This window comes from Aotus nancymaae, unplaced genomic scaffold, assembly GCF_030222135.1.
Source record: "Aotus nancymaae isolate 86718 unplaced genomic scaffold, 86718_ANA_hifiasm-v0.15.2.pri h1tg000124l, whole genome shotgun sequence".
Classification (NCBI taxonomy): Eukaryota; Metazoa; Chordata; class Mammalia; order Primates; family Aotidae; genus Aotus; species Aotus nancymaae.
Window position 1 is genome coordinate 1,391,823 of NW_026988539.1, and position 22,974 is coordinate 1,414,796.

The window sequence follows — 22,974 nt, forward strand, 5'->3', positions numbered from 1 at the left end:
CGGGGCTGCAGCGCCTCCGCGCTTGCGCCTGCGCACTCGGCCCAGCCGGGCTGAAGTCCCGCCTCCTGGAGGCTGCCTCCTCTGCTACTGGGGCACGCAGATGAGCGAGCGGTGAGGTCACCAATGAGACGTCCCTATGGGTGGGCGAGGCCTGAGACGCCCGACGCGCGGACGGGGGCGGGCGGGGCGCCCTACCCGGGGTGACGTCAGGCTCCTTTCGCGGCGCGTTGCCCTGGAAACCGCGTTTCCATCCTGGCGGGTTTCCGGGGGCCGCCCCCTCCCATTCAGCTTTTTCCTCAATGGTGGGGGAGAAGGGAGAGATCCAGGGTAGACCCCGCCTCCCGCGATCACAGCGGGTCCCGCCCTCTTTGGGCCTCAGTTTACCTCTCCGTGCCTCCCTACGCACACGTGGCCTCCGCCTGCCGCCCGTCTGTCCGCTGCACCCCTGGATGGGCTTAGCCCACCAGACCAGGGCTCTGAACCTGGAGCTCCACACCCCACCCCACGCCCCCAGGGCACGGCCTTGACCCCCGGGATTCCCAGGCTGGGGTGGGGGTCGGCATCCCGAGGGGCGGGTCCTGGAGTGCAGGGGACGCGCCCCCCGCCCTGCAGGCTGCAGACACAGCCCCTGTGATTCAGCAGGTGCTGCAGACAACATCCTTCTTCCTCCTCTCCACCCGCGTCCTGGGGCCCTCGCCCTGACCCCAGGCCGGGCGCCGGTGACCCGCACCCCCATCCTGAGCCCCGAGGGGACGTCCGCGCCAGAGACGGGGGCCGCCTGACTGGGCATCCGCCTTCCTGACGTGGGCGTGGGATGATTTGGGGTTGACTGGGCGTTGGGAGGGGCAGAGGGTTCTCAGAAAGATGCTCCCAGGCCACTCCCGGGACCTGTGCCCTTTCCCTTCCGTGCTCCCAGGGCTGGGGCCCTTAGAGATGGGATAAGGGGTGGAGGTCACAGACACCCCAAACCTCTGGGCCGAGTGATGTTTCTCTTTGGGCCTCTGTTATCCCATCTGTATAAAATGGGAGCTCAATTACTTCTAACTCAAGCAACTCTTCTTACCTGAGGAAATTCAGGTTTATTTATTTTTTGTTTCTGTTTTTTTTTTTTTTTTTTTTTTTTGAGACGGAGTTTCGCTCTTGATACCCAGGCTGGAGCGCAATGGCGCGATCTCGGCTCACCGCAATCTCCGCCTCCTGGGTTCAGGCAATTCTCCTGCCTCAGCCTCCTGAGTAGCTGGGATTACAGGCACGCGCCACCGTGCCCAGCTAATTTTTTTTTGTATTAGTAGAGACGGGGTTTCACCATGTTGACCAGGATGGTCTCGATCTCTTGACCTCGTGATCCACCCGCCTCGGCCTCCCAAAGTGCTGGGATTACAGGCTTGAGCCACCGCGCCCGGCCTTGTTTCTGTTTTTTAAGGACATGAGGCGGGCGAGGTGGCTCACGCCTGTAATCCCAGCACTTTGGGAGGCCGAGGTGAGTGGATCACGAGGTCAGGAGTTCAAGACCATCCTGGCTAACACAGTGAAACCCCGTCTCTAAAAAAAAAAAAAAGGACATGAAATAGTATTATTGCCCATCTTTACCCAGGCCGGACATGGATGGATTGGGACCCCAGAGAGGACTCAGTCCTGGTGGGGCCTTTGGGGAGCTCCAGGCTGGGAGCAGAGAGAGGAAAGGGTGGGGTCTGCGGGACTGGGCGGGCAGGGGTGGGAGGTGCAGGCTGGGGAAGTTCCCAGACAGGGCAAGGGACAGCCAGGCGAGGGGTGTTTCTAGATAGGGGCAAAGGCCGGGAGGTCTGGAGCGGAGGGCCAGGCCTCAGAAGGGCTGGAATGTCAGGAGGCGTGACCAGAGAGAACCACCCCCCCGCCCCTGCCCAGGGCTGGGTTAAGCCAGGCCTCTATCACCAGCCAGCCCAAGGTACCCTAAGGATTCTGAGGTCCTCCCAGTCAGCCTGGTGACCTCCCTGCAGCAAGCCAGAGGTGGGACTCCAGGAAGAACAGCGGGTGGGGCTGGCACAGCGGGAGCCACCCCCACTCCTGTATCTGGAAACTGGGCAGATCTGCCCCCTTACTGGCAGGTCCTGAGAGGGGGCCAGGGTCCTGCCCAGGCCACGCAGCAGGCAGGCAGGCCCTTGCCCCACACCCTAAGGGACTTCCGGCCCTGGGTACCAGGAAGTGGCTGGGCTCCTCCCTCCCACACCCCGGCGGCTTCCTGCCCACCCCGCAGCTGGGGAGGGAGCGTGGGAACTTCTCAGGGTGCTGACCCCTGACCCACCCCCTCCGCTGGCCCCTGGGATCCAGGTCCGTCCGTCTCTGACTGGGACATCCCACCCCGGGAGCCCCCCCCCCGAACCACGGCCAAATCCCCCGACCAGGTGAGCAGGCAGGAGGCTGACTTGTGTTTCATTTTCTGTTTATTACTTGAAATCACGGTGCTTGTGTAGGTTTTTCTTCTTTTTCAATTTTGTTTTCATACATGAAACTCACGCCAGGTGCCGGGACCCCCACAGCCCGACCCCCCGAGGGCGGGTAATGCTTTCTTGGGCAGCCCTTACCGGGCAGAGAGTGGCAACCCGGTTACTGCCTGGAGGCCCCACCCTCAACCCACGGAGGCACAGACGTTATTTAAAAATCGTTAAAAAACAAAACAGAACACACATTTAAATAGGTATCCAAGACAGTTCTTCAAAAAAACAAACCCGCCCCTTTTTCTTTTTTTTTTTCTATTTTTTTCTTCTTTTTTTTGGAAAAACAAAAACAAAATAAAACCCCAAATCCTTGAGCTTTACCCTCTGGGACCCCTCCCTGCCCACCCTCCCACAAAACAATGTACAGAGCTACAGTTAGAACACGTGATGTTCACATCTGAAACCATCAACTTTCAACACATAAAGGGGGGGAGTTGAGGACCCGGGGTTCACCTACGAGAACAAAGGGTGGGGGGACAGGCAGGGCCAGGACGAGACTGACAGGCGGGGTGGGAAGGGCCCAGACATCTCCTTTATCATTAGAAAATAAAAAAATGAGTGAGGGAAAAAAATCCAAAAACCACCCCATTGAAATGGCCCCAGTAGGGGATTTGTCCCTCCCCGCTGCGGCCAGACACCCCTGGGGAAGGGGCACTGAGGGGTGGGGGGTCCAAATTAGACCAGCAGCGGACCCCGCCACAGGGGTTAATGCTACACGGAGTTGGCGTCCTCTACCAGGGGATTCACAGCTCAGCACCCCGCTCCCATCCTGGCTGCAGGAGAGGCCCCCAGACAGTCCCAAATCCCACGTCCCTCAGGTTGGGCCGGGAAGGAGGGCTGGGGGGGCATCTCCCCAGCACCCAGCCATTCTCTCCCCATTTTTCAAGAGTTCCCCAACAACCACTATTGGCTCAGTCAGAAAATTAATAGTCTATAAATACCCCAAGCTCAGGCAGGAGGTCCGAAAACACTGGGGTGGGGGTGGAGAAAACAGCACGGTCCCGGCTGGGGGTGCGGGGTGGGCAGTTCCCATCTCCCTTCCCAGCAGGAAAGGCTGCCACACCCCTAGGTAGACCCCAGCCCCAGGCTCTCTGCTAAAACGGCTTTGCTCTCCTTTTTCAAGAAATGAAGGAAATTGCAAAAAGACACCGAGAAAAATACGAGTGGAAGAGAAAACAGTCCCCTCGGAGGCTGCTGTGACCTGTTGGCTTGCTGTGACCCAGTGGGTGCTGCTGGCCTGGGGTGGAGGCCCTGAAGTCTGCACTGGGGGCGGGATGGGTTCTGCACACCGCAGCCCCCTCCCCTCATCTGTAAAGTGCATAATGACACGTCGACATTTTTGACTTAAAACCTGAATAGGGTGGGGGGAAGGAGGCGGCGGAAGGGATGGGGTGGGTTTCTCAGTCTCCTTCACTCTCCGCCATCCAGAAAGGCTGCTACATAGTGGAGCTGGGGGAGGTTGGCAGGGAGGACCGACCGGCGCAGAGGTGGAAGAGACAGAGGAGGAGGAGGAGGAGGAGGGCTGGAGGGTGAGGAGGTGGGAGGCAAACCCACGAAGAGTCCAGGAAACCACGGTCAGAACTTTTTAAAAAAAGAAAAAGGAAGGAAAGAAAGAAAGAAAGGCTTCTGGCTGGGGGGGAGTGGCCGCCTGCCCTCCAGAGCTGGGCCGCGCTCTCTGTGGGGCTCTCGGAGTGCCCGCTGCCCCGGACTGGGGTGCGAGGGGCGAGGGTGGCCGGTCCTAAGCCACCACGAACTCTGACTTGATGTCAGGGTTGACTTCTGGCTTCCACACGGAGTCCTCGAAGTCGAGGCCCAATCCGGAGGCCTCGCTGGGGCTGCCGCTGCACCCGCTGCTACTGCTGTCGCTGCGGCCGGCCTTGCGGCTGGGTGACCAGTGGTACGGGCCCCTGGCGTCTCGCCGGGCCTTTCTGCGGAGCCGTTTCTGCTGCAGAAGCAGCTGCAGCCGTTCCACCTTGCAGCGTGTGGCACGGTTTTCTGTCTGCCGAAGCCGGTCCCCTGCAAAGGAGGTAGTGGCCTGTGACTCCCAAAGCTTCCACCTCCAGTCCCTGAACACAGGACCACCCCAGACCCCAGCAAATGTCCCTGTGGTCAGACGCAGTCCCGCCCTCCCTGGAGTCTTGTGCCAGCAAAGGAAACGGTCCAGGGCGTCCACCATGCTGGGGGGGTTGCCGGCACTTTGGGAGGCTGAGGCAGCAGGATCGCTTGAGCCCAGGAGTTCGAGACAGGCCTAGGCAACATACCAAGCCCCTCCTCTGCAAAAATCACAAAATTAGCCAGGAATGGTGGTGTTTGCCTGTAATCCCAGCTGTGCAGCTAGCATCTAATTCTCCAGCTGAACCATGAGCTGGGAGGTCAGGACTGCCCTGCCTCATCCTTCCCGAGCCTTTTGGCCACTTCTGGGATCCCAGGGGAGACACTTGGGGGTTGCTCCTTGGTTTCCCGCTTTTAAACTGAGCTTTGGAGGAGCCCCTGCCATGGCTGGGGAGCCTGAGGGGCTGACAGTAGCCATGCTCCTGTGAGACACTACAGGGGGAGTAACCCGGCAGTTTGGGAGTGTGTGGGGGGGGCGGGGTTTCTTGGTTTTTCAAGGCACTGAAATGCCTAGGGGTGGGCTCTGGCCCTGCCTCGGCCTGCCAGACCTGACTTGGCCATTCAGAGAGGCTCCAAATGCCATCTGGAGATGGCGCCCCGGGGGGGCCAGGAGGAAGTGGGGCTGGGGCCCCCCGGGAGCACACAAGGACACTTTGTGCCTTAACACACACGCTGCCTTCTCTCCCAGCTGAAGCAGAGCAGTGGCTGCAGCAGCTGCTGTCCCCCCCGGACCCTGGGCAGGTCAGCTGCTCCTGTGCCCACCGGCTCACACAGAGGGGCCTTGAGAAGCCCCTGAGGGCGGGGGAGGCACGACCCCCGAGGGCAGAGGGTGGCCACTCACCCGGGGGCTTGCACATGCGGATTTGGCTCTGGCCCTGCAGGAGGGAGGCTGGGGGGGTGGCCGAGAGCTTCTCGCAGGAGGTAGTTCTGGGGGCCAGGTCGGGGGCTGTCGAGGCGGGGGAGCACTGGGCGTGGCAGCGGAGCTGGGCCAGCGACGGGGGCATCCCCTGGTAGTGCCGGGTGGCGCTCAGGAGGTCGTTCAGGATCTGCAGGATGGTGCCGATGTCACGCCGCGGCCGTCCGCTGCTGTCTTGGCAGTTGGGGTGTAGCGTGCCTGCGGGCAGACGTGGCCATGAGCACCGGGCACACCCACGGTCCCGCATGTCCCGGACGGGCGTCCACGCGTGTGAGCTTATGAGCTCGGACAGCGGGGTGGGCACGTGGGCTGACATGCATGAGGGACCACAGGGCGGGAATGGGACACGTCCCCAGTACATGGACGCCTGGTGACCCTCAGCCTCCCGTGCAGGGCCACGCGTGTGTGTGGGGATGCCTGGAGGATGTGTGAGTCTGCCCAGAATGCGTGGAGCCACCTGTGGGGGCACGTGGGCCCTGAGACGCACAGGGTTTCGGGACTCACGGGAGGCCACACGTGTGCTGTGGCACCTACCAGAGAAGGTCCCTGAGAAGACCCCCGGGGCGTGATTCACAAAGCTCTCGATGACGGCACCGGGTTTTCGGGAGCGGGGGGTAGGGCTGGCCCCTGGGGTAGACGTGGTGCTGGCACCAGGACTGGTGCTGCCGCTGGCCGTGCTGGAACAGTCCATCTGCTAACAGGAGCGGGGGCACGTGAGCATGGCCTCCAGGCTCAGGGGATCACCACCAACCCATGGTCCAGAGATAGCCCACCAGCCCAGGTCAGGAGATGACACATCAATGCAGGGTCTAGAAGTAAACTTGTCCAGGGTCAGGAGATCCCCCACCGGCCCAGCTCAGGTCAGGAGATGACCCACCAGCCTGAAGTCACAGGCCAGTCCTTCATACAAGGGACTCACCTGGATCTAAGAGCCCTCCTTCTCCCCAAGCCTTTCCCGGGATGGCCCACCCTTTGGATTCCAACCAAGGGTCACCCTTCCCTTCCCCAGGCTCACCTCCGGGCAGGTGGTGGAGGCTGCGTGGGAGCGGAAGGAGCCGGCTGTGATGGGTGAGGGAGACGCAGGGGAAGGGCTGGTGGGCACTGGGGGGACTCGGGTGGCACTGGACATCGGCCGGCAGGGCGAGGACACCGGGGAGGCTATGCTGGGGTCCCCCCGCGCAGCGGCGGCGGCGGCGGCGGCGGCGGCCAGCACATGGCGGTGTTGCAGTGGCGCGTGCTGGGCCGCGAGCTGCAGCTGCACGAACATCATGTGGTCGCCCACACGCAAGGCCAGTGTCAGCGGCGAGCGCCCCGACAGGAAGTCACTGACCTGCAAGGAGAGCCGCCCGTCAGCCCGGAGCCCCAGCCTGCAGCGCCCCCAGCCCGGCCCGGCCCCGTCCCCCCCAAGCTATGACCTGGGGCCTCTCGCCGCCCCTCTCTGGGCTCTGGGGTCCCTGTCGGTGCCACGGACGCTTAAATAAAATGAATCTGTATTTCCGGAAGCCTCCTCCGCCAGCCCGGCCCGGCCCGGGCGCCGCTGGGGGCTGTGGGGACAGAGGCGGGTCAGACGGGGGCCTGCCCCTCCCTGGCCAACTCTGTAGGTTCTTTCGAGGGGAAACTGAGGCCAGAGGGGGCGGGGCCCAGCTGGCAGTCACTGACCTGAAAGAACTCTCACTGTGCCTTTCCTGCACCCTCACGGGTCCCTAGGTCCGCTCTGCCTGTGATTGGGAGGGGGCTCCATCTCAGGCCCCCTCCCAGCTAAGTCATCAGGGCCAGCAAGTGGGTGGAATTCCTGGACAGAATTCTTCCGTCCTAACCTTTGCTTTCTCAAGATAAATATTTATCTGTCCTGGGCGGGGTGGAGGCCGAGGGGGCGGCAGCGAGGCTGCAGGAAGGGGCCCTGACCGCCCTGGGGCTGGAGTCTGGGAGGGCTGAACCTGCCCCAAGCACAGAAACTCTCAGTGGGTTAGCGAGATCTCACCCTGTCCTGGCTAAGCCCCCTGCTCTGGGTCCTGGCCAGAGCCCTGCTCTCCCCAGGGGCCGGGATGGGGGGGCGGAGGTTTCTGAGAAGTGACATAGGCCGGGATGACTCAGAACCGACCGCCTCCCAGCTCTCCCTCCCGGCTCTCCGCTGGCAGCGGCTGGCGTAACCTTCTTTGCTTGGGGCCCGTGGGGAGGAGGGGTAGGGAGGTGGGCAGGGTGAAGCCCCCACCCTGAGGCCCAGCCTGCCCAGCCCCCCTGCCCCAAGACAGCCTTTGCAGGAAGGGCCCGGGGTGGCTTCCCGAGAGCAGCTGGAGTCACCACCACCACCCGCCCTGCAACTTCCTCCCTGGGGAGGGCGAATGGGCGGGCATGACTCGGTGCCAGGCGGGGAAGCAACCCTGGGGAGCCCAGTGTCTCCGCCCAGCCCCCCCAACTCCAGCTCCTTCCTGACGCAGGCGCCCGGGGAGGAGGGTGTGAAGCAAACACGCCCTGGGCCCCCTGCCAACCGCAGCCCTCCAATGTTGGGGAGATGGGCTCACACTCGCCCCAGGAAATCACCTGCAGCCCCCACCCGGGCTCAGGACCCCTGGCTCTGCCCTCACACCACCGAGGCTGCCGCGGCCACCCCCACGGCAGACCACCCAGCTCCTGGGCCCCCATCCCGCCTCCTCGCCGCAGGGAGAGGGCAGGACTCTACACGTCGCTGGGAAGGGGGCGCAGGCCTCAGGGCTGGGGAGGCCTGGGAAGCTGGCCACCCCCTTGCCGGGGCGGGTGGCAGCCTTCGTCCCCCACCCTGGCAGCTGGCGTATTGCTGAGGCCTGTGTCACCCTCCTGGGAGGTGGCCAGGGCTCTTGTCTGAGGCAGGCTTGGCTAACGCCAAGAAAATGAGGAAAGAAGGAGGAAAAAAAAAGGCCGCGGCAAAACCGGGAACCGGGTGAGGGCCAGCCCTAGCCTCCCTCCTGGCCGCTTACTAAATATTTTCCTAACATCCTGTCTAGGCTGCGCCGGCCTTAGGGCTGGGCGCCCCCGCCCCCTCCCCTTTCAGGGTAGAGAACAAAGGCCAGAGAGAGGAGGAGGAGGGGGTGACAAGGTCCCCACCCTCTCACAATGGGGTCACAGAAGGCGGAAGGAGTGTCACCCAGGCTGCCTCCTCCGGTCCCCACGAGAAATGTAAAAAGGAGAAAGTCTCTGGGGAAGCTGCAGCGGCTGTCAGGGGGCGCGCGGGGGTGGGGGGTTCCTCAGGGGGGGCAGAGGGGGCTAGGGATGAAGGCCCGGGTGAGTGCCCCATGGGCCAAGGTCACCCCACAGGCAGTCTTGTGAAAGCCAGGTCCCCTTCCCCCAGGGCAGCCACCGTGGGAAACAAAACCCTCTGGGTCAAGTGGTGAGTCTGGGGGAGAGGAAGCGGGGAGGCCAGGCCAGGCTGGCACCCAGGCAGGGTGGCGAGTCCCTTCCCGTCCCCTAGGGCGGCCCTGTTAGGAAGGGGTTGGCAAGGGCTTACCTGGGTCTCCGTGAGACTCTCCAGGGCTTGCATCACGGACTGCTCCGGCCTTGAGGCCTGAGACTACAAAGAGAAGCAGGAAAGGGGCCTCAGTGTGGGGTTGGAACTGGGGGCTGAAGCATGGGGTGGGGAGGCCCTGCGGGCTGGTGGGGAGGGGCCCCAAGTGGTATGTGTGGGGACAGGTGCCGAGGGAGGGGCTACTGCCTGCGTGCGGGCCTCGGGGGACACGCCGCCCCACGGACATTTACCATGAGGCCCGCTTCCACGGTGGGTACCAAGGTCAGCTTGCTGCCATCACCCACGCCGAACTCCTGCAGCTTCCCCGAACTGAGCCGGCTGGGGGAGGGCGGAGAAGGAAGAGCATGAGACTCCTCGGAGACGACACAGGGACGCGGAAGCAGAGGCCGCGGGGGAGGGCTGTGCTCGTGGGGGGAGAGACGGAGAAGTACCCACCCCCACCCCTTCCCGGCTTCCAGATCCTGGGCCCTGAGCGTGTGCAGAGAGGGCTCTGTCTGGTACTGGGAGCCCCCATCCTAGAGATTCCGATCTCCTTCCTCGAAAGGAATCCCCGCCCTGGACTCTGGCACCCCCTCTGCACCCCAACAAAGCACCTTCTCCTCGTCTGGGCCCCAGTGTGTTCTGTGCCACCTTACCCGGCACCCCAGGGCAACCTCTGCCTCCAATTCCCCAACTCTAGCCCTGGCTCGTCTTTGTGGGCACCACGGGTTTCAGCCCGAGGAGAGGCCCTGGGGGCTGCGCCGGGCCGGGCTCCCCCTCCTCCTCCCTCCCTGGTGCAGGCCGCCGCCGCCGCCGCCGCGCAGACAAAGGAGACCCTCCCCCTCCGCCCCTCCCCCGCCGGGCCCCTCCGCTGGGATGGACACTGCGTGTCCCCGGAGGCCCTGGGGAGGGGAGGGCTCCGGGCCTGCAGGCGATTTAAATACCGGGGGGAGGGGAGGCTGCGGGGAGCGCTCGGAGACGAGAACAAAGCGGGGAGAGAGACGCAAGTGGGGGGAGACAGCCAGACGCAGAGGAGGCCGCCGAGCAGATGCGGAAGCCGGCGCGGACGCAGGCGGGAGGGGGCGGCGGCGGCCCCCACGCCCGCAGCCGGGACCCCCGCGCCGCCCTGGGATTCCTGCCCGCCCCCGAGGGGGCCGCCGAGGCCCAGCCCGGGACACCCTCGCAGCCGCCTTTGTGCCGCGACCCCGGGCGGGGGAGGGGGCCGAGGCAGCCGAGGCCGAGCAGAGGGCGCCCGAGAGCGCGCGGCGCGCCCCCGCCCCCCGTCTGGCCGCCCCCTGCCTTCCCCGCGCGGCGCGCTCTTTGTTCCCGCCCGGGGGCCGGGGCCCGAGGGGGCGGCGGGCCGGGGGCGCGCGGTACCTACGTGTCTTTGTGGAGAAGCGCCAGGCGCTCCTTGGGCACTTTGAGGCGCTGGGACAAGCGCTTGCGCAGCCCCTCCACCGTCTCGTCGGGCGGCACGGCCAGGTCGTAGCGGGTGCCCGTGGTGCTGTGGATGGCAAGGCTCATGGGTGCCGCCTCGGCCACCGGGCCCAGCTCGCAGGCGCCGCCGGGGGCCCCACGCCGGCAGCTCCGGGCGCCGCCGGGCTGCGGCTCCATCCCCGGCGCGCGCTGGGGGGGCTGGGGGCGGTGGGAGCCGCCAATCCTCGCTGCGCCGCCGGCACAGGGGCGAGGGGCCCCCCGGATGCCGGGTCCTCCGGGCGCTCGGGGACGCGGAATAGCGCGCGTCCTCCTCGGGAACGTCCCGGCCGCGGAAAGCGAGACCGAAATCCGAAATTCGAGGGGCGCTTCGGGGTCGCTCCGGCTCTTGGGGCGCCTTCCGGGGGTGGGGACAGCACTCGCTGCTCCTTTAAAGGGCGGCGGGCACGACCGGGGCGCGACGCGGGGGAGGGTCCCGGGGAGGGGGCGCCGCTCGGCCGGTGGCGCTGGGTGCCGTCTGCCGCCCGGGTCGCGCTTCCCCTCGCGTCCCCTCCCTTAGCAACAGCCGCCGCCGCCGCTCGGAGGATCTGGGGGTGAAAGTAACAAGAAAAAAAAAGTTATAATGTATCAACGTTCCAGGGGGCGGGGCCGCCGCCCCCTCCCATTCACTACTTACTCCGCCGGCCCCGCGCCGGCCAATCGCCGCGCGCCGAGCGCCCAGTCGGCCGCGGGCCCGAGCCAATGGGAGCCGCCGCGGCACCGCCCCACGTGGCAGCCGGGCCCGCCCCTCGCCCCGCCCCCGGCGCCCGGACTACCAAGGGGAGCGCGGCGGGGGCGGGGCTGGCGCCTCTCTGTGCCCGCCCCCGCCCCGCCCGCGCCCGCAGCCATTCATAAGCGCCGGGAGCCCGCAACAAAGGGCGGGCGGGGCCCCGGGGGGCGCGGGACCCCGGCCCCGAGATGGGCCTCGTCCCCTTTGCGACCCCCGGTGAGCGGCCTGGGAGCGGGAGGGGGCGAGGGCCATTGTTCCCGGCGCCAGGAGGGGCAGGAAGTCGTGGGGCCGCCCCGCCGCGTCCGTCCGGGAAGAGCCGCGAGCGGAAGCGGGAGCGCGAAGTCCGCGCCTCGTGGCCGGGGTCCCGGCGGGGACGGCGGGGATGCTCGGGCTGCGGTCCCCGGGGCGGGCGTGGGGGAGTGGGGACGGGGTTGGGGCGGGGCGCCCGCACCTCGGTGACGTGGCTGGGTGGCTGCTGCTGGCGCCCCGCGCGACCAGCCCCCGGCCCGGGCAGAGCCCGTTTCCCGAGGCGCGCCCGCCCGAGCCGTGACGTGACGCGGCGTCCCCGGCTGCGCCCGCGCGAGCTCGGGGATGCGGTGAGTCAGCAGCTCGGGTGCGCCCTCTGCCGTGCCCGCCCGGGAGCGCCGCCCGCAGTCCCGGGGAGGGGGCGCTGCGCTGCCCCGGGCAGGGGAGGGGGACGACGGGGCTGCGCGCGGGGGAGGAACCCCGATCGGGGGCGAAAGACTTTAAGTCGGGAGACTGGGACCGCGTGTCTGGGAGACGGAGGCGGAACGGCGACCAGTTCAAGGTCACTCGCGGGGAAGGGGGAGTGCCCCGGGGGGCGGGGCGGAGGCTGAGGTCCGGCCAGGGCGGCGCTGGCTGTGCGGAGCCCCTCCCACCCCGCACCCCGGGGGGCTTCCCAGGACCAAGGGCACCCCGAACCCCGCCTGTCCCAAGAACAAAGAAAAGTGCGGGCATCCTGAGCCGTCTAGAGTGGGGACCCTTCCTCGACCCGCAGGTCCCGCCCCCCACTCACCGGGCGCGGCGGGTCCTGGATCCCAAGTCCTGCGAGTACACTCGTCTGGAGTCGAAAGCGCGCTGGCCCGGCCGGTCTGGGCCGAGCGGGCGGCCCTCAGGCTTTATCCGCGCCGCCTTCCCTCGGGGTGGAGTTTGGGCGGGCAGGGGGCGGGGGGCAGGGGGCGGGGGACCGGGCGGGCGGTGACGCAGACTGGCCCCCGCCCCTGCCTGCCGGCCGGGGCCCTCAGGCGCCTTGGCAGCTGAGCCACCCTGTATCCAGGCTTCGTGCAGTTCATGGGTGGACGCCCCTTGAATGCTTGGAGCCAAAGGTCTCGGCCTGCCTTCTGCGGGCTCGGATGCACCCTGAATAGCCACCTGGACAGAGTTTGGGGGTGTGCGGTGCGGCTCTCTGCCCCGCCCCCTTCCTGCCACCCCAGGCCCGGTGCTTCCGCCTGGGGGCCCCAGCGTGGGGGAGACGGGAAGAGGGGCCTGAGTCAGCGGCCGTCGTCCAGGAAAACAGGCTGGAGTCACCTGCCGTGGAGTGGGGGGTGCCCCGGCCAGCCTTGGCCTCCTGCATCTGTCAATGGTGACCTCAGAGGGCATTTATGGAGCGATTAGCCAGTGCCAGGCCTGTCTTGTGCCCAGCCAGTCACCATCTGGCTATGCTGTGACCTCGGGAGGTAACTGGCCTCTCCCAGCCTCAGTTTCTCCAGGGTGGGTGGGAGTGTAGTGAGGATGCAGCAGGCTCACTCTGGGGCCATCGCCCCCTGTTAATGCAGGACATGGACTCATTCTCAGCCTTTGGGGTGGGCATTACTCCAATTTTACAGATGAAGAAACTGAGGCACAGCCATTGAGACAGGAATGTGGGGTGTATCTTACCTTCTCGGTAGGGGCTTTTTGAGGGTGTCCCCTGTTGGGCTGGCCGCTGTCTTGCCCCTCTGTCCAAAGAAGGGGACCCCATCCCTACTGAAGCACCTCTTGTCCACTTATCTGGCTCCTCCCTTTATCTGGCCTGACCACCTCCACCCCCACCCTGGCCATAGGCACCCCTCCCAGGACTGTACGCCTCCCCACCCTGACAGGCACACCCAGCCCCGCAGGGTCAGGGCTAGGCCAGAGAGGGAGAGGCTGGGAGAACCCTTGGAAGGGGGTCACAGGGGCTGAGATTTGAGGAATGAGGAGTTTGTCACATAAAAAAGAAGATGCTGAGGGTCGTGGTGGCTCATGCCTGTAATCCCAGCACCCTGGGAGGCTGACGTGGGCGAATCACGAGGTGATGAGATCAAGACCCTACTGGCTAACACGGTGAAAACCCACCTCTACTAAAAATACAAATATTAGCTGGGCATGGTGGCGTGCACCTGTAGTCCCAGCTCCTTAGGAGGCTGAGTCAGGCAAATTGAACTCGGGAGGTGGAGGTTAGAGTGAGCCAAGATGGAGCCACTGCACTCCAGCCTGGGGACAGAATAAGACTCTGTCTCAAAACAAACTAAAATCAACCAAACAAAAAGGATGATGCTCGCAACGTGGATTAATGCGGCCTGGATGAGGGGCTGGGCCCCGTGTGGGACCTGCAGAGCCAGGCTCATTTTGCTTCCAATGGCAACAGAGGTGGTGGAGGGCTTCGGGCTGGCACTGGATGGGCAATCCTGGCAGAGCATTGGGGTCCTCTGAGTGGCCAGCAGCCCGCCCTTCCCTCCCTGCCTCTCGTGTGGGGGTGGCAGTGGGCTGGGGGTGACCCTGGGGTTAGCAGAGCTCTGCCACCTGGACACTGTCACCTCAGTCTGGTCAGGACTGGAATGGGATGGGTTGTGGGGACATACTGGGCTCCACAGGGGGCCATTATGTGGCCCTTTGGGGACCAGATGCCCAGAGTCAGTCTAAACTAATAAACGTGCTAAAGCGCTTCCCCACCAGTCCCCATACTTGGCATCCCCGTAGTTGAGTGGGTGGTTTCTGGGTGTGATGGGGACGAACCCTGTACTCCGTCCTGCCCACTCAGCCTGGGGCTGTCCTCACGGAAGGGCCTTGACCGCCTGGGCCCTGGCCCCACCCCGGCTGCCTCCTGCCCCGGGACATGTCCAGCCAGCACGGGCTGTTCCCTCAGGGTCAGGTGTTTCGGGTGTCCTGAGGCCTGGCTCCAAGGCTCACACCTCCCTGCTGGTGGGGGCAGGGGGGTCCCCAGTGTGGGTGCTGCTGGCCCAAGCCAGGAGCAGGTGGCTTAGTGAGCAGCTCCTGCTGGGCCCCTGCCAAGCCCCAGCCGTGCCCTCGGTCTTATTTATAGGGTCCTGGTGGCCTGGCAGGAACTCGAAGACCTGGGCCAGGAGCCAAGGGACGGGGAGGGTGGGGCCTGGTCAGAGGCTGCTCCTGTGACCTGGTGGCTGGCACAGCCTTCCCTGGGCTGGGGGTTCCTGGAGAAGTGGAGGGCTGGTCACTTGTGCCCTGAAGCTCAGGTGGGGCGGGAGCCAGGCTGGGGGCTTTGGACTGTCCCAGAATACCTGACCTGCTGACCAGCAGCCCCAGCATACCTGGAGGCCCCCCAATGGCACCTAGCCTCAAGTGCAGCCATGGCGAGTCACCCACATGGGACGGTGACATGGGAGTGAGCTGCCTGCCTGTCTGTGCTGACTGGCCCTAAGGTGGCCTGTCACTATCCCAGCTCCAGTGACACAGGCAGGCCCACCCTCCCCACCGTGGAATCCCTTGCCCACACTACTCCGCAGGGCCCAGTCCCAAGGAGGAGAGAAGGTCAGGAGACCCCGGCCCCCACCGCCTGCACACCCCTTGGAGCTGTCACCCACCCCCTGGGGTTGCAGAAGGGAGGAGTGGCAGGCCCAGGAGGGACAGTGCCAGGGAGCCACCCCCTCCTAGGCCCGCCCCAATCCATCTGGGGCCAACCCAGAAGCTTAGGTGCCCACGAAGGTGCCAAAAACACTGCAGATTCAGCACCCTGCCAGGCAGGGCCACCCACATGATGGGCGGGCACAGGGCGGGACTAGCGTGGGAGCGGGTGGGGCCCGCCTCTTCCCAGGGGCTGGTAGGTGGAGCCAAGGGCCTGCAGGGCTTAGGGTCAAGGCACCAAGCCTGGAGACCAGCAGAGGTGACAGCAATGGGGACATCCCTCCCGCCTGAGGCCCTCATCACTGGCAACCGTCACTCTCCCCACCATCGTGGGGTGAAGGTCAGCACCCTGCCTGCCCAGCAGGACCCACCCACTCAAGCATGTTTCCCAAGGACCTCCAGGTGCCCCAGGAGGCACTGAGTCCTGGGGAGCTCAAAGGCCTTATTTCCAGGGGGACACGCAGGATGTGGGCTGAGGCCTGGGATGGTCCTTGCCTCACCAGGCAGGTGTAGTGACAAGAGCCGTGCACACAGTCGGGCTTCCTGCACTTTAATCAGGCTGGGGCAGCTCATCCGGGGAGGCAGCTCCAAAGCGCAGGTCTTGACAGCTGGCTCTGGAGGGCAGAGGGGTGTTATGGGGACGTCAGGCTGCGGGGATCTGGAGAGGCGTCAGAGAGCCCCACGGGTGACAGGCGCGGCCCAGAGCTCGGGAGGAGCATCTAGGTCCCTGTCCCCAGGGCTTTAAACACAGGCAGGTCCTGGGGCCAAGGCAGAAGCCTGCACTGCCCTCTGGTGGCCTCCTTGGCAGGTGTGGCTTACCCGGGTGGCCAGGACCCCAGGAGCTGGCCGGGCTCACCTGGCACCCCTGCTCAGCCCCGAGCCAGGCCTCCGGGCACCAGACACACACCATCTACTCCAAGGCCTTCACCAGGGCCTCATTGGCCTCAATTCGGATCTGGATTTCGGCCCGCGTGGCCTCGTCAGCTGCCCCCGACAGCTCTGCCTGGGCCTTCTGCAAGTTCGCCTTGGCTGCCTGCAGGGGGTTGAGGGATGGTGAGGGCCCAGCAGGGATCCCAGCCCAGCTCTTGGTCCCCCAGCACTCCCTCCCCCAAAGCCTGGGCAGCTCCCGCCTGCAGAGCACCAGGTACCCTCTGACACTCACCCCCAGGTCCAACATGTCCAGAGTCACTGCCTCTTCGGCCAATAACTGCACGGAAGAGTCGGCGTTCACTGTGACGGAGCCGCTGCTCACTGTGGGAGTGGGAGGGAGAAGGCGTGAGACCCCATGTGGCCGGACAGCCACAGGGACTCCCGTGGTCAAGCCCAGAGCTCCCTGTGAACCAGGAGCTCCACAAACACCCAAGTCTGTGTCCTGAGTGTGCCAAAACGCAGATCCACAGGACCTGCCCAACACGGCGGGCGACTTCCAGAGAAGAACAAAAAAGGGGTTCCAAGAAAGGACTAGAAGCTGGAGGGAACCCAAGGACAGATGTGGGACCAGGGACTCCCAAAAGCACTGCCTGGGGACAGAGGCCCTCCCACTGACCCACCACCCATGGGCTGTGCTGAGTTCAAACCTGGCTCTGCCATTGGCCAGTGATGCTTTTTTCCTACACAAATGACCTTCCTCCCCTAATCTCACTGGCCCTCCCACCGCAGCTTTTGGAGGGCTTTTTTTGACACAGGGTTTCACTCTTGTTGCCCAGGCTGAGGTGCAGTGGCATGAGCTTGGTTCACTGCAGCCCTGACTTCCCCGGCTGAAGTCATATTCTTGCCTCAGCCTACCAAGTAGCTGGGACTACAGGTGTGCAGCGCCACAACCAGCTACTTTTTGTAGACACGGGATTTCACTATGTCGCCCAGGCTGGTCTCACGCTCTCCCACCTGGGCCTTCCCAAGTGCTCGGATTACAGGTGTGAGCCACTGCACCCATCCCAACATGCCTTCTTTTCTTTTCTTGTGATGGAGTCTCACTTTGTCACCCAAGGCTGGAATGCAATGGTGCAATCTCAGGTCACTGCAACCTCCGCCTCCAGGTTCAAGTGATTCTCTGCCCTCGGCCTCCTGAGTAGCTAGAATTACAGGCGTGCACCACCACACCAGACTAGTTTTCCGTATTTTTAGTAGAGATGCAGTTACATGTTGGCCAGGCTGGTCTCGGAACTCCTGACCTCAGGTGATCCACCCGCCTTGGTGTGCCAAAGTGCTGGGATTACAGGCGTGAGCCACCGCGCCCGGCCTAAAACTATTTTTCTTGAGGCCTCAACTGAGATGGAGACTGACCTGGGACGTGGAGCCCCGGCCTGACCTGGCCCTGCAGCCCTACACCGGACTCACCAAAGTACTTGGAGGTGGTGCCGTCCTCTGCATGCACTACGACCAGCCCAGGTCGCAGGACCTGCAGCGTGGGCACGTGGGCCGCCAGGATACCGAAGGCTCCGGTCAGCGTGGGCACGTCCACCTGCCGGACATTGGCCCCGTTGAAGAACACCTACAGGGAACAGCGTGGGGAATGATGGCTGGGCAGGCCGGCCCCGCGGCCACCCGGGACTCGGCCTGTCCTGCTGAGAAACGGGTCAAGGCAGGACCCAGCGCTGATGTGGGCACTCAGCCCAGCGCAGGAATCCGAGGTTGCAGCTTTGGTCCTCAACAGATGCGCCTCACTTTACTGATCCGCGAAATGGGAATGCAACGATCCGGCGACACCCAGACCTTGGCCAGGGAGGTCGGGGAGGGCACCCAGGAGGCGCTTATCTCGGGGAGGTGCCCGGGACGAGGGCGGCGCGGGGCTCCGGCCGCACTGGCAGGGCCGAGGGTGCAGGGCTGAGTGGCCTCCGCTTCAGGGACGCGCGGGGCCGGGGACCCAGAAGCAGAGGTCGCGCCCTGGGGATGGGGACCCTGGACTCCGGGGGCGGCGGACACGGAGGGTCCCGACCCGCAGCGCCCGAACCTGCGTGGGGGAGGCGAAGGTGAAGGACATCTGGCCGGGGCCGGCGGCAGCAGCCGGGGCGGCGGCGGCCTCGGCGTAAGCACGGGCCTGGCGGACAAGGCGGACAAGTCCTGGGCGGCGGAGCAGCGCGGCGGGCAGCATGGCAGCAGCGGACGCCAGGAAGCGGGTGGCGAGCGGACGGCTGACTCCGGCACGGCGCCTGCGGCCTGGAGGGCGAGGAGGACGATGCGCAGAGACTGCTGGGAGGAGGAGTCCCGGCGAGAGCGCAAGCGCGAAATACCACGACCGGCAGGGCGCGCGCCACGCCGTAGACGTTGACGGCGCACCGCCGGGTCGCGGAGCATTCTGGGGGTTGTAGTTTTTTTCTGGCCCCAGCTCTGGGAGAACCAGTGAGGGGGTCAGCTGAGGGCGGTGAGACGGTTCTCGGAGGTGGAGCGGGTAAAACGAGCTTCAGTGAAATTCAAAAATTCGGCCGCGTGGTGGCTCACGCCTGTAATCCCGGAGCTTTGGAAGGCTGAGGCCAGAGGATCACTTGAGGCCAGGAGTTGGAAACCAGCCTGGGCAACATAGTGTAGACCCCCGCCCCCGCGCTGTCTGTACAAAAAATAAAAATAAAAAAAGATTTTGGGGCGCTCATTGGATGCAGGGCGCTGGATAGACATCAGGAAAACATCAAGATTCCTGCTCTGGGCCGGGTGTGGTGGCTCCCACCTGTAATCCCAACACCTTGGGAGGCGGAGGCGAGAGAATCACTTGACCCCAGGAGATCGAGACCATCCTGGGCAACATAGGGAGACCCGGTCTCTATGAATAATCGAAAAATTAGCCGGGCGTGGTGGTGCACGCCTGTGGTCCCAGCTACTCAGGAAGCTGAGGCGGGAGCATCGCTTGAGCCTAAGGAGACTGATGCTGCAGCGAGCCATGATCGCATCACTGAACTGCAGCCTGGGCGACAGAGTGAGAATCCTTTTCTGGGGCCAGGGGTCGTTTACCAGACATTCGACGTCATCAATAAGCAGGTCCAGGCCGGCGCGGTGGCTCACGCCTGTAATCCCAGCACTTTGGGAGGCTGAGGCGGGCGGATCATCTGAGGTCAGGAGTTTGAAAGCAGCCTGGCGAACGCGGGGAAACCCTGTCTCTATTAAATATACAAAAATTAGCCTGGCATGGTGGTGGAAGCCTGCAGTACCAAGTACTCAGGAGGCTGAGGGAGGCAGGAGAATCGCTGGAACCCGGGAGGCGGAGGCTGCAGTGAGGCGAGATCGCGCCATTGCACTCCAGCCTGGCAGACAGAATGAGACTCCGTCTCAAAAAAAAAAAAAAAAAAAAAAAAAAAAAAAAAAAATTAGTCGGGTGTGGTGGCGCGCGCCTGGAGTCCCAGCTACTCCGGAGGCTGAGGCAGGAGAATCGCTTGAACCTCGGAGGTGGAGGTTGCAGGGAGCAGAGATCTCGCTACTACACTTCCAGCCTGGGTGATAGAGTGACTCTGCCTCCAAAAAAAAAAAAAAAAAAAGCAGGTCGCAGTGGTAGGTGGTGACAAGTAAAAGCCGAGTGAGAGTGCAGGTCGGGGCAGGTTGGAAGGCTGCAGGTGAAGCTGTTCTAGGGAACGGCGACGAGGGGCACAGCGCGGGCAGGCGCGAGGGCGACGCGGGAGGCCTCACTGGGGACCCTTCACTGGGGACCCGGCCCCCGGCGCGCTGCTCCCCGGCACCGGCAGAGGGCGCTCCGCGTTCGGAGATGCGCTCGCCGCCCCCGACCTCCTGCCCGGCCCTCGCCCCCACGCGCCGCTGACGCAGGAGCGCGTGCGCGGGCGGCTCGGGGCTTCGCTGCCGTCAGCCAGCGGCCTGCGCAGCCTCGCTCGTGGCCATGACGTCACCGCCCCGCCCCCGCGCTCACGCAGGTCCGCAGTACCCGGCCGGGCCCCCAGCCCCCCTCCTAAGGCTCGGGGAAAACGCGGAGTCGGGGATGGCGGGGGGCTGGGGGCTCAGGCTCCCTGGTTAGGGCCTTGAGCCTGGCGCAGTGGGCTGGACCCCAGGGGTGCAGGGAACAGGGGCGGGACTGGGGCTGTGACTTTACAGGGCTGCAGTCAGGGAGACCCAGTACCTCCTGCTGTGGGGAATCTGACACCATCCGTGGCTCCCCACACCCGGAGGCTGCACCCTCGCCCCCTTCCCGGGTTCAGGCCAGTGCCGGTGCCCCTGTCCCCTGGAATCCGGGCACCTGAAGGAGGCCCTGCTGGTCCGACTTTAGATGGGCTTGAGACTGGCTGCTCCCCGAGCCAGCGCTGTGAGGGTCACTTGGGGCCTGGGCATTCTGGCCCTGGCTCGGGGGTGCAGAGGGAAGCCCTGCTCACTTTTCTAGGCGTGACCTGCAAACACCACATCCTCTCCTGGGACTCGGGACCCCATATCCAGCTGCTGCTGCTGCAGAAAACTGGGAGGCCTAATAGACTAATTCTCACTCGTGGGACCACTTCGCTCCAATCCCCACTTCCAGGGTAGCCCACAGCTGAGAGCACCACCATTATTACTCCAGCCCCAAACTTGGGGTTCCTCTGGAATTCTGGCCTGTCCACTCAGCATGGCCCCTGCACCCACATCTCTGGCCTAGCTGGCCCCAGCCCCCCGCCCCCTCCCCCCGTTTAGTACGGGTACCTTTTCTTCACACAGCCACAGGGAGTCTTTATTAAAAGTCTGAAACCTGGTGGGGTTTGAGTGCTCACGCCTGTCGTCCCAACGATGGGAGACTGAGGCAGGAGGATATCCTGAGCCCTGGAGTTTGAGACCAGCCAGGACAACACAGCAAGACCGCATCGCTACAAAAAATACAAAACTTAGCTGGGCATGTTGGCCCACGCCTGTAGTCCCAACTATTTTCCGGGCTGCGGCGGGAAAATCGCTTGAATCCCCGAGCAGGGAACAAGACAGTTTCCCTGCTTCCTGCACAGGCAGTGACCTGCAAACTTTTCTGCCTCGAGACCTTTGCCCATGCAATTCCCATTTGCATGACGGCCAGTTTCCCTGGGGCTGCCCCTCTGCCTGGAGGGCCAGCCGCCCTCCGAGCTCACAGCGGAGTGGGGGCCCCACGGTACACAGGAACACGCAAGGCGCAAGGCGTGGGGCCTCGGAGAGACAGCAGAGGAGGGGGCGTGGCGTGGGCTGGGGGCCAAGAGCAGGAACCCCGAGACTGTGACGCTGCGAAAGGAGTTGAAGGAAACCGGGGTGAATCTTTGGCTGAATGAACAAGGAGGCCTGGGTACCGGGTACCTGGAAGTGCAGAGGCGTGGAGGCCGAGCTGGGCCTGCCGCGTCCCGGAGCGCTGTCAGCCTTTTTGGGGACGAGAAAGAGGAGGCGCTGTGGGGTGTTAGGCGAGGGTCCAGCAGGGCTAGGGTGGCGTTCAGGGCAGGTTGCTGGCAGGTGTGCGGCCTGAGTATCTGAAGGGTGAGGCTCGATGGTCTGAGACGGAGAAGCTGGGGCAGCCTTGGGACTTTGGTTTCTGCTGGTGTCGTTCTGATATCACCCAAGAGAACCAGGCCTATGTGGGTGTACGTTTGGGTCCCAGTGGGCTCTGTTTGGACCCCGATGGGCTTTGAGCCGGTCTGTGATCACTGCCACACAGGGGAGGGGTCAGGAGGGGCATGGCGAGCCCTCCACATTGCCAGAGGGGAGAAGCAGGCGGGGGCGCCTGTGCCCAGGGACCTTGGGCTGTAAGCGTAACGGGGCAGTTGTGCTCGAGGGGCCCTGGCTGTGCCGCCCCGGAACCCCCACGGACCAAGCGACGTGAGCGCGGAGTCCGTGCATCCCCTGACCCCACCCCCTCCCGCGCACGCGGCGCACCTCGGGCTTTAGGGAGTCGTGCATTCCAGGACACCCCAAGCTGCGTCCCTGGGACCATCCCCGACCTCAGGACCGGGTGAGGTGAGTCGTGCGAAGGGGCCGGGGGCGGGGCTCGGCCGCCACGGCGGGGGCGGGGGGCGGCTCCGCGTGCGGAGTGGGCGCGCAGGAGCGCAGGCTCCGCCCCCCGCCCCCGCCGGAAGGGAAGGGGAGGCGGGGGCCGGCGCGGAGCCAGCCAGACCCAGCGGCGAGCGCAGCGGGGGCGGCCGGCCGGGGACCGGGCAGCACCGGGCGCGCGGAGCGGGCGCGCCGCCAACGCGGTCACGTGCGCGGCCCCTCCTCTCGCGCCGGCCTCCCCCGCGCGGAGCTATCCATTCATAAATTCTCCGTCTGCTCCGCGGCCACCGGGCGCCGGAGCCAGCCGGGAGCGCCGCGCAGCCGCCCGCCTGCCCGCTGCCCATGGGCCGCGCGTCCTGGCGCTGAGGTAGGCGCGGCGGGCTCGGGGCTGCGGGGGACGGACAGGGACGGGCCGGGGATCGCGGCCGGCTTGGGGCTCACCCGGGATCTGGATCATCGGCCGTTCCCCGCGCGGCTGCGCGGCCGGAGGGCGGGCGCAGAGGAGTCCGGCGGGCGTGGGGACCAAGCTGCGGGCCTTGCGGCCACCACCCAGCTATCTGGAGACGGACCCCCGCCCAGGCCCCACCCCGGCCTCAGTTTCCCCCCCGTGAGTCCGGGCAGGGCGATGGCGTCTCGACCTCGAGGCTGAGTCCTGGCGTCGGGTCCCTGCCTCCCTCGTTCGCCATCCCCGCCCCTCGGCCGGCTCGGGGGCGCGGTGCTGCCCAGTGGGGAACCTCCGCCCTCGGCTCCCGCAGCCGCCTCCGCCAGGAGCCTGGCTCTTCCCCTCGGCCGCCTGCCATCTTCGCTGGCCTCGGGTCCCCATCCTGCGCCTGTGCCCCACCCCCTCCAGCCTGAACTCATTTCTCGACCTACATATGCTGCCCCTTCCCCCAATACCAAGGCTCCGGCAGCCTGTGACCCGGAGCGCTGAGGACAGTGGCCCCCGCTGGGAGCCTGCCCGGCTTTGGGCCTCAGTTTCCCCGCTGTCGCGCGTGGGCGGAAGCCCGGGAGGGGCTGGGGCGGCCGCCGC

General features: G+C 65.2%; 2 protein-coding genes across 6 annotated transcripts; both read right to left on the reverse strand.

The window, feature by feature from the left end:
- Positions 1-2,402: 2,402 nt before the first annotated feature.
- MIDN (midnolin) lies at positions 2,403-12,297 on the reverse strand. 4 transcript variants are annotated; one of them, XM_064371170.1, is made up of 9 exons: positions 12,220-12,297; positions 10,362-11,001; positions 9,232-9,319; positions 8,984-9,046; positions 6,918-7,046; positions 6,518-6,832; positions 6,037-6,196; positions 5,428-5,700; positions 2,403-4,490 (listed from the first exon to the last, which is right to left on the reverse strand). In XM_064371170.1, exons 2-9 carry the CDS (start codon positions 10,592-10,594, stop codon positions 4,213-4,215), a joined length of 1,539 nt encoding a protein of 512 aa, XP_064227240.1. In that variant the 5' UTR covers positions 10,595-11,001; positions 12,220-12,297; the 3' UTR covers positions 2,403-4,212. The 4 variants fall into 4 exon arrangements, with proteins under 4 accessions (XP_064227240.1, XP_064227242.1, XP_064227241.1 ...); XM_064371172.1 differs by lacking the exon at positions 6,918-7,046 and having other exon boundaries at positions 6,037-6,193; XM_064371171.1 differs by lacking the exon at positions 6,918-7,046.
- A 3,281-nt stretch (positions 12,298-15,578) lies between these two features.
- Positions 15,579-18,231, reverse strand: ATP5F1D (ATP synthase F1 subunit delta). 2 transcript variants are annotated; one of them, XR_001104756.2, is made up of 5 exons: positions 17,995-18,231; positions 17,382-17,535; positions 16,207-16,295; positions 15,901-16,077; positions 15,579-15,658 (listed from the first exon to the last, which is right to left on the reverse strand). XR_001104756.2 is itself a non-coding variant. In XM_012435947.2 (4 exons), exons 1-4 carry the CDS (start codon positions 18,133-18,135, stop codon positions 15,955-15,957), a joined length of 507 nt encoding a protein of 168 aa, XP_012291370.1. In that variant the 5' UTR covers positions 18,136-18,231; the 3' UTR covers positions 15,579-15,954. The 2 variants fall into 2 exon arrangements, 1 of the variants encoding a protein (XP_012291370.1); XM_012435947.2 differs by having other exon boundaries at positions 15,579-16,077.
- Between the last annotated feature and the right edge of the window lie 4,743 nt (positions 18,232-22,974).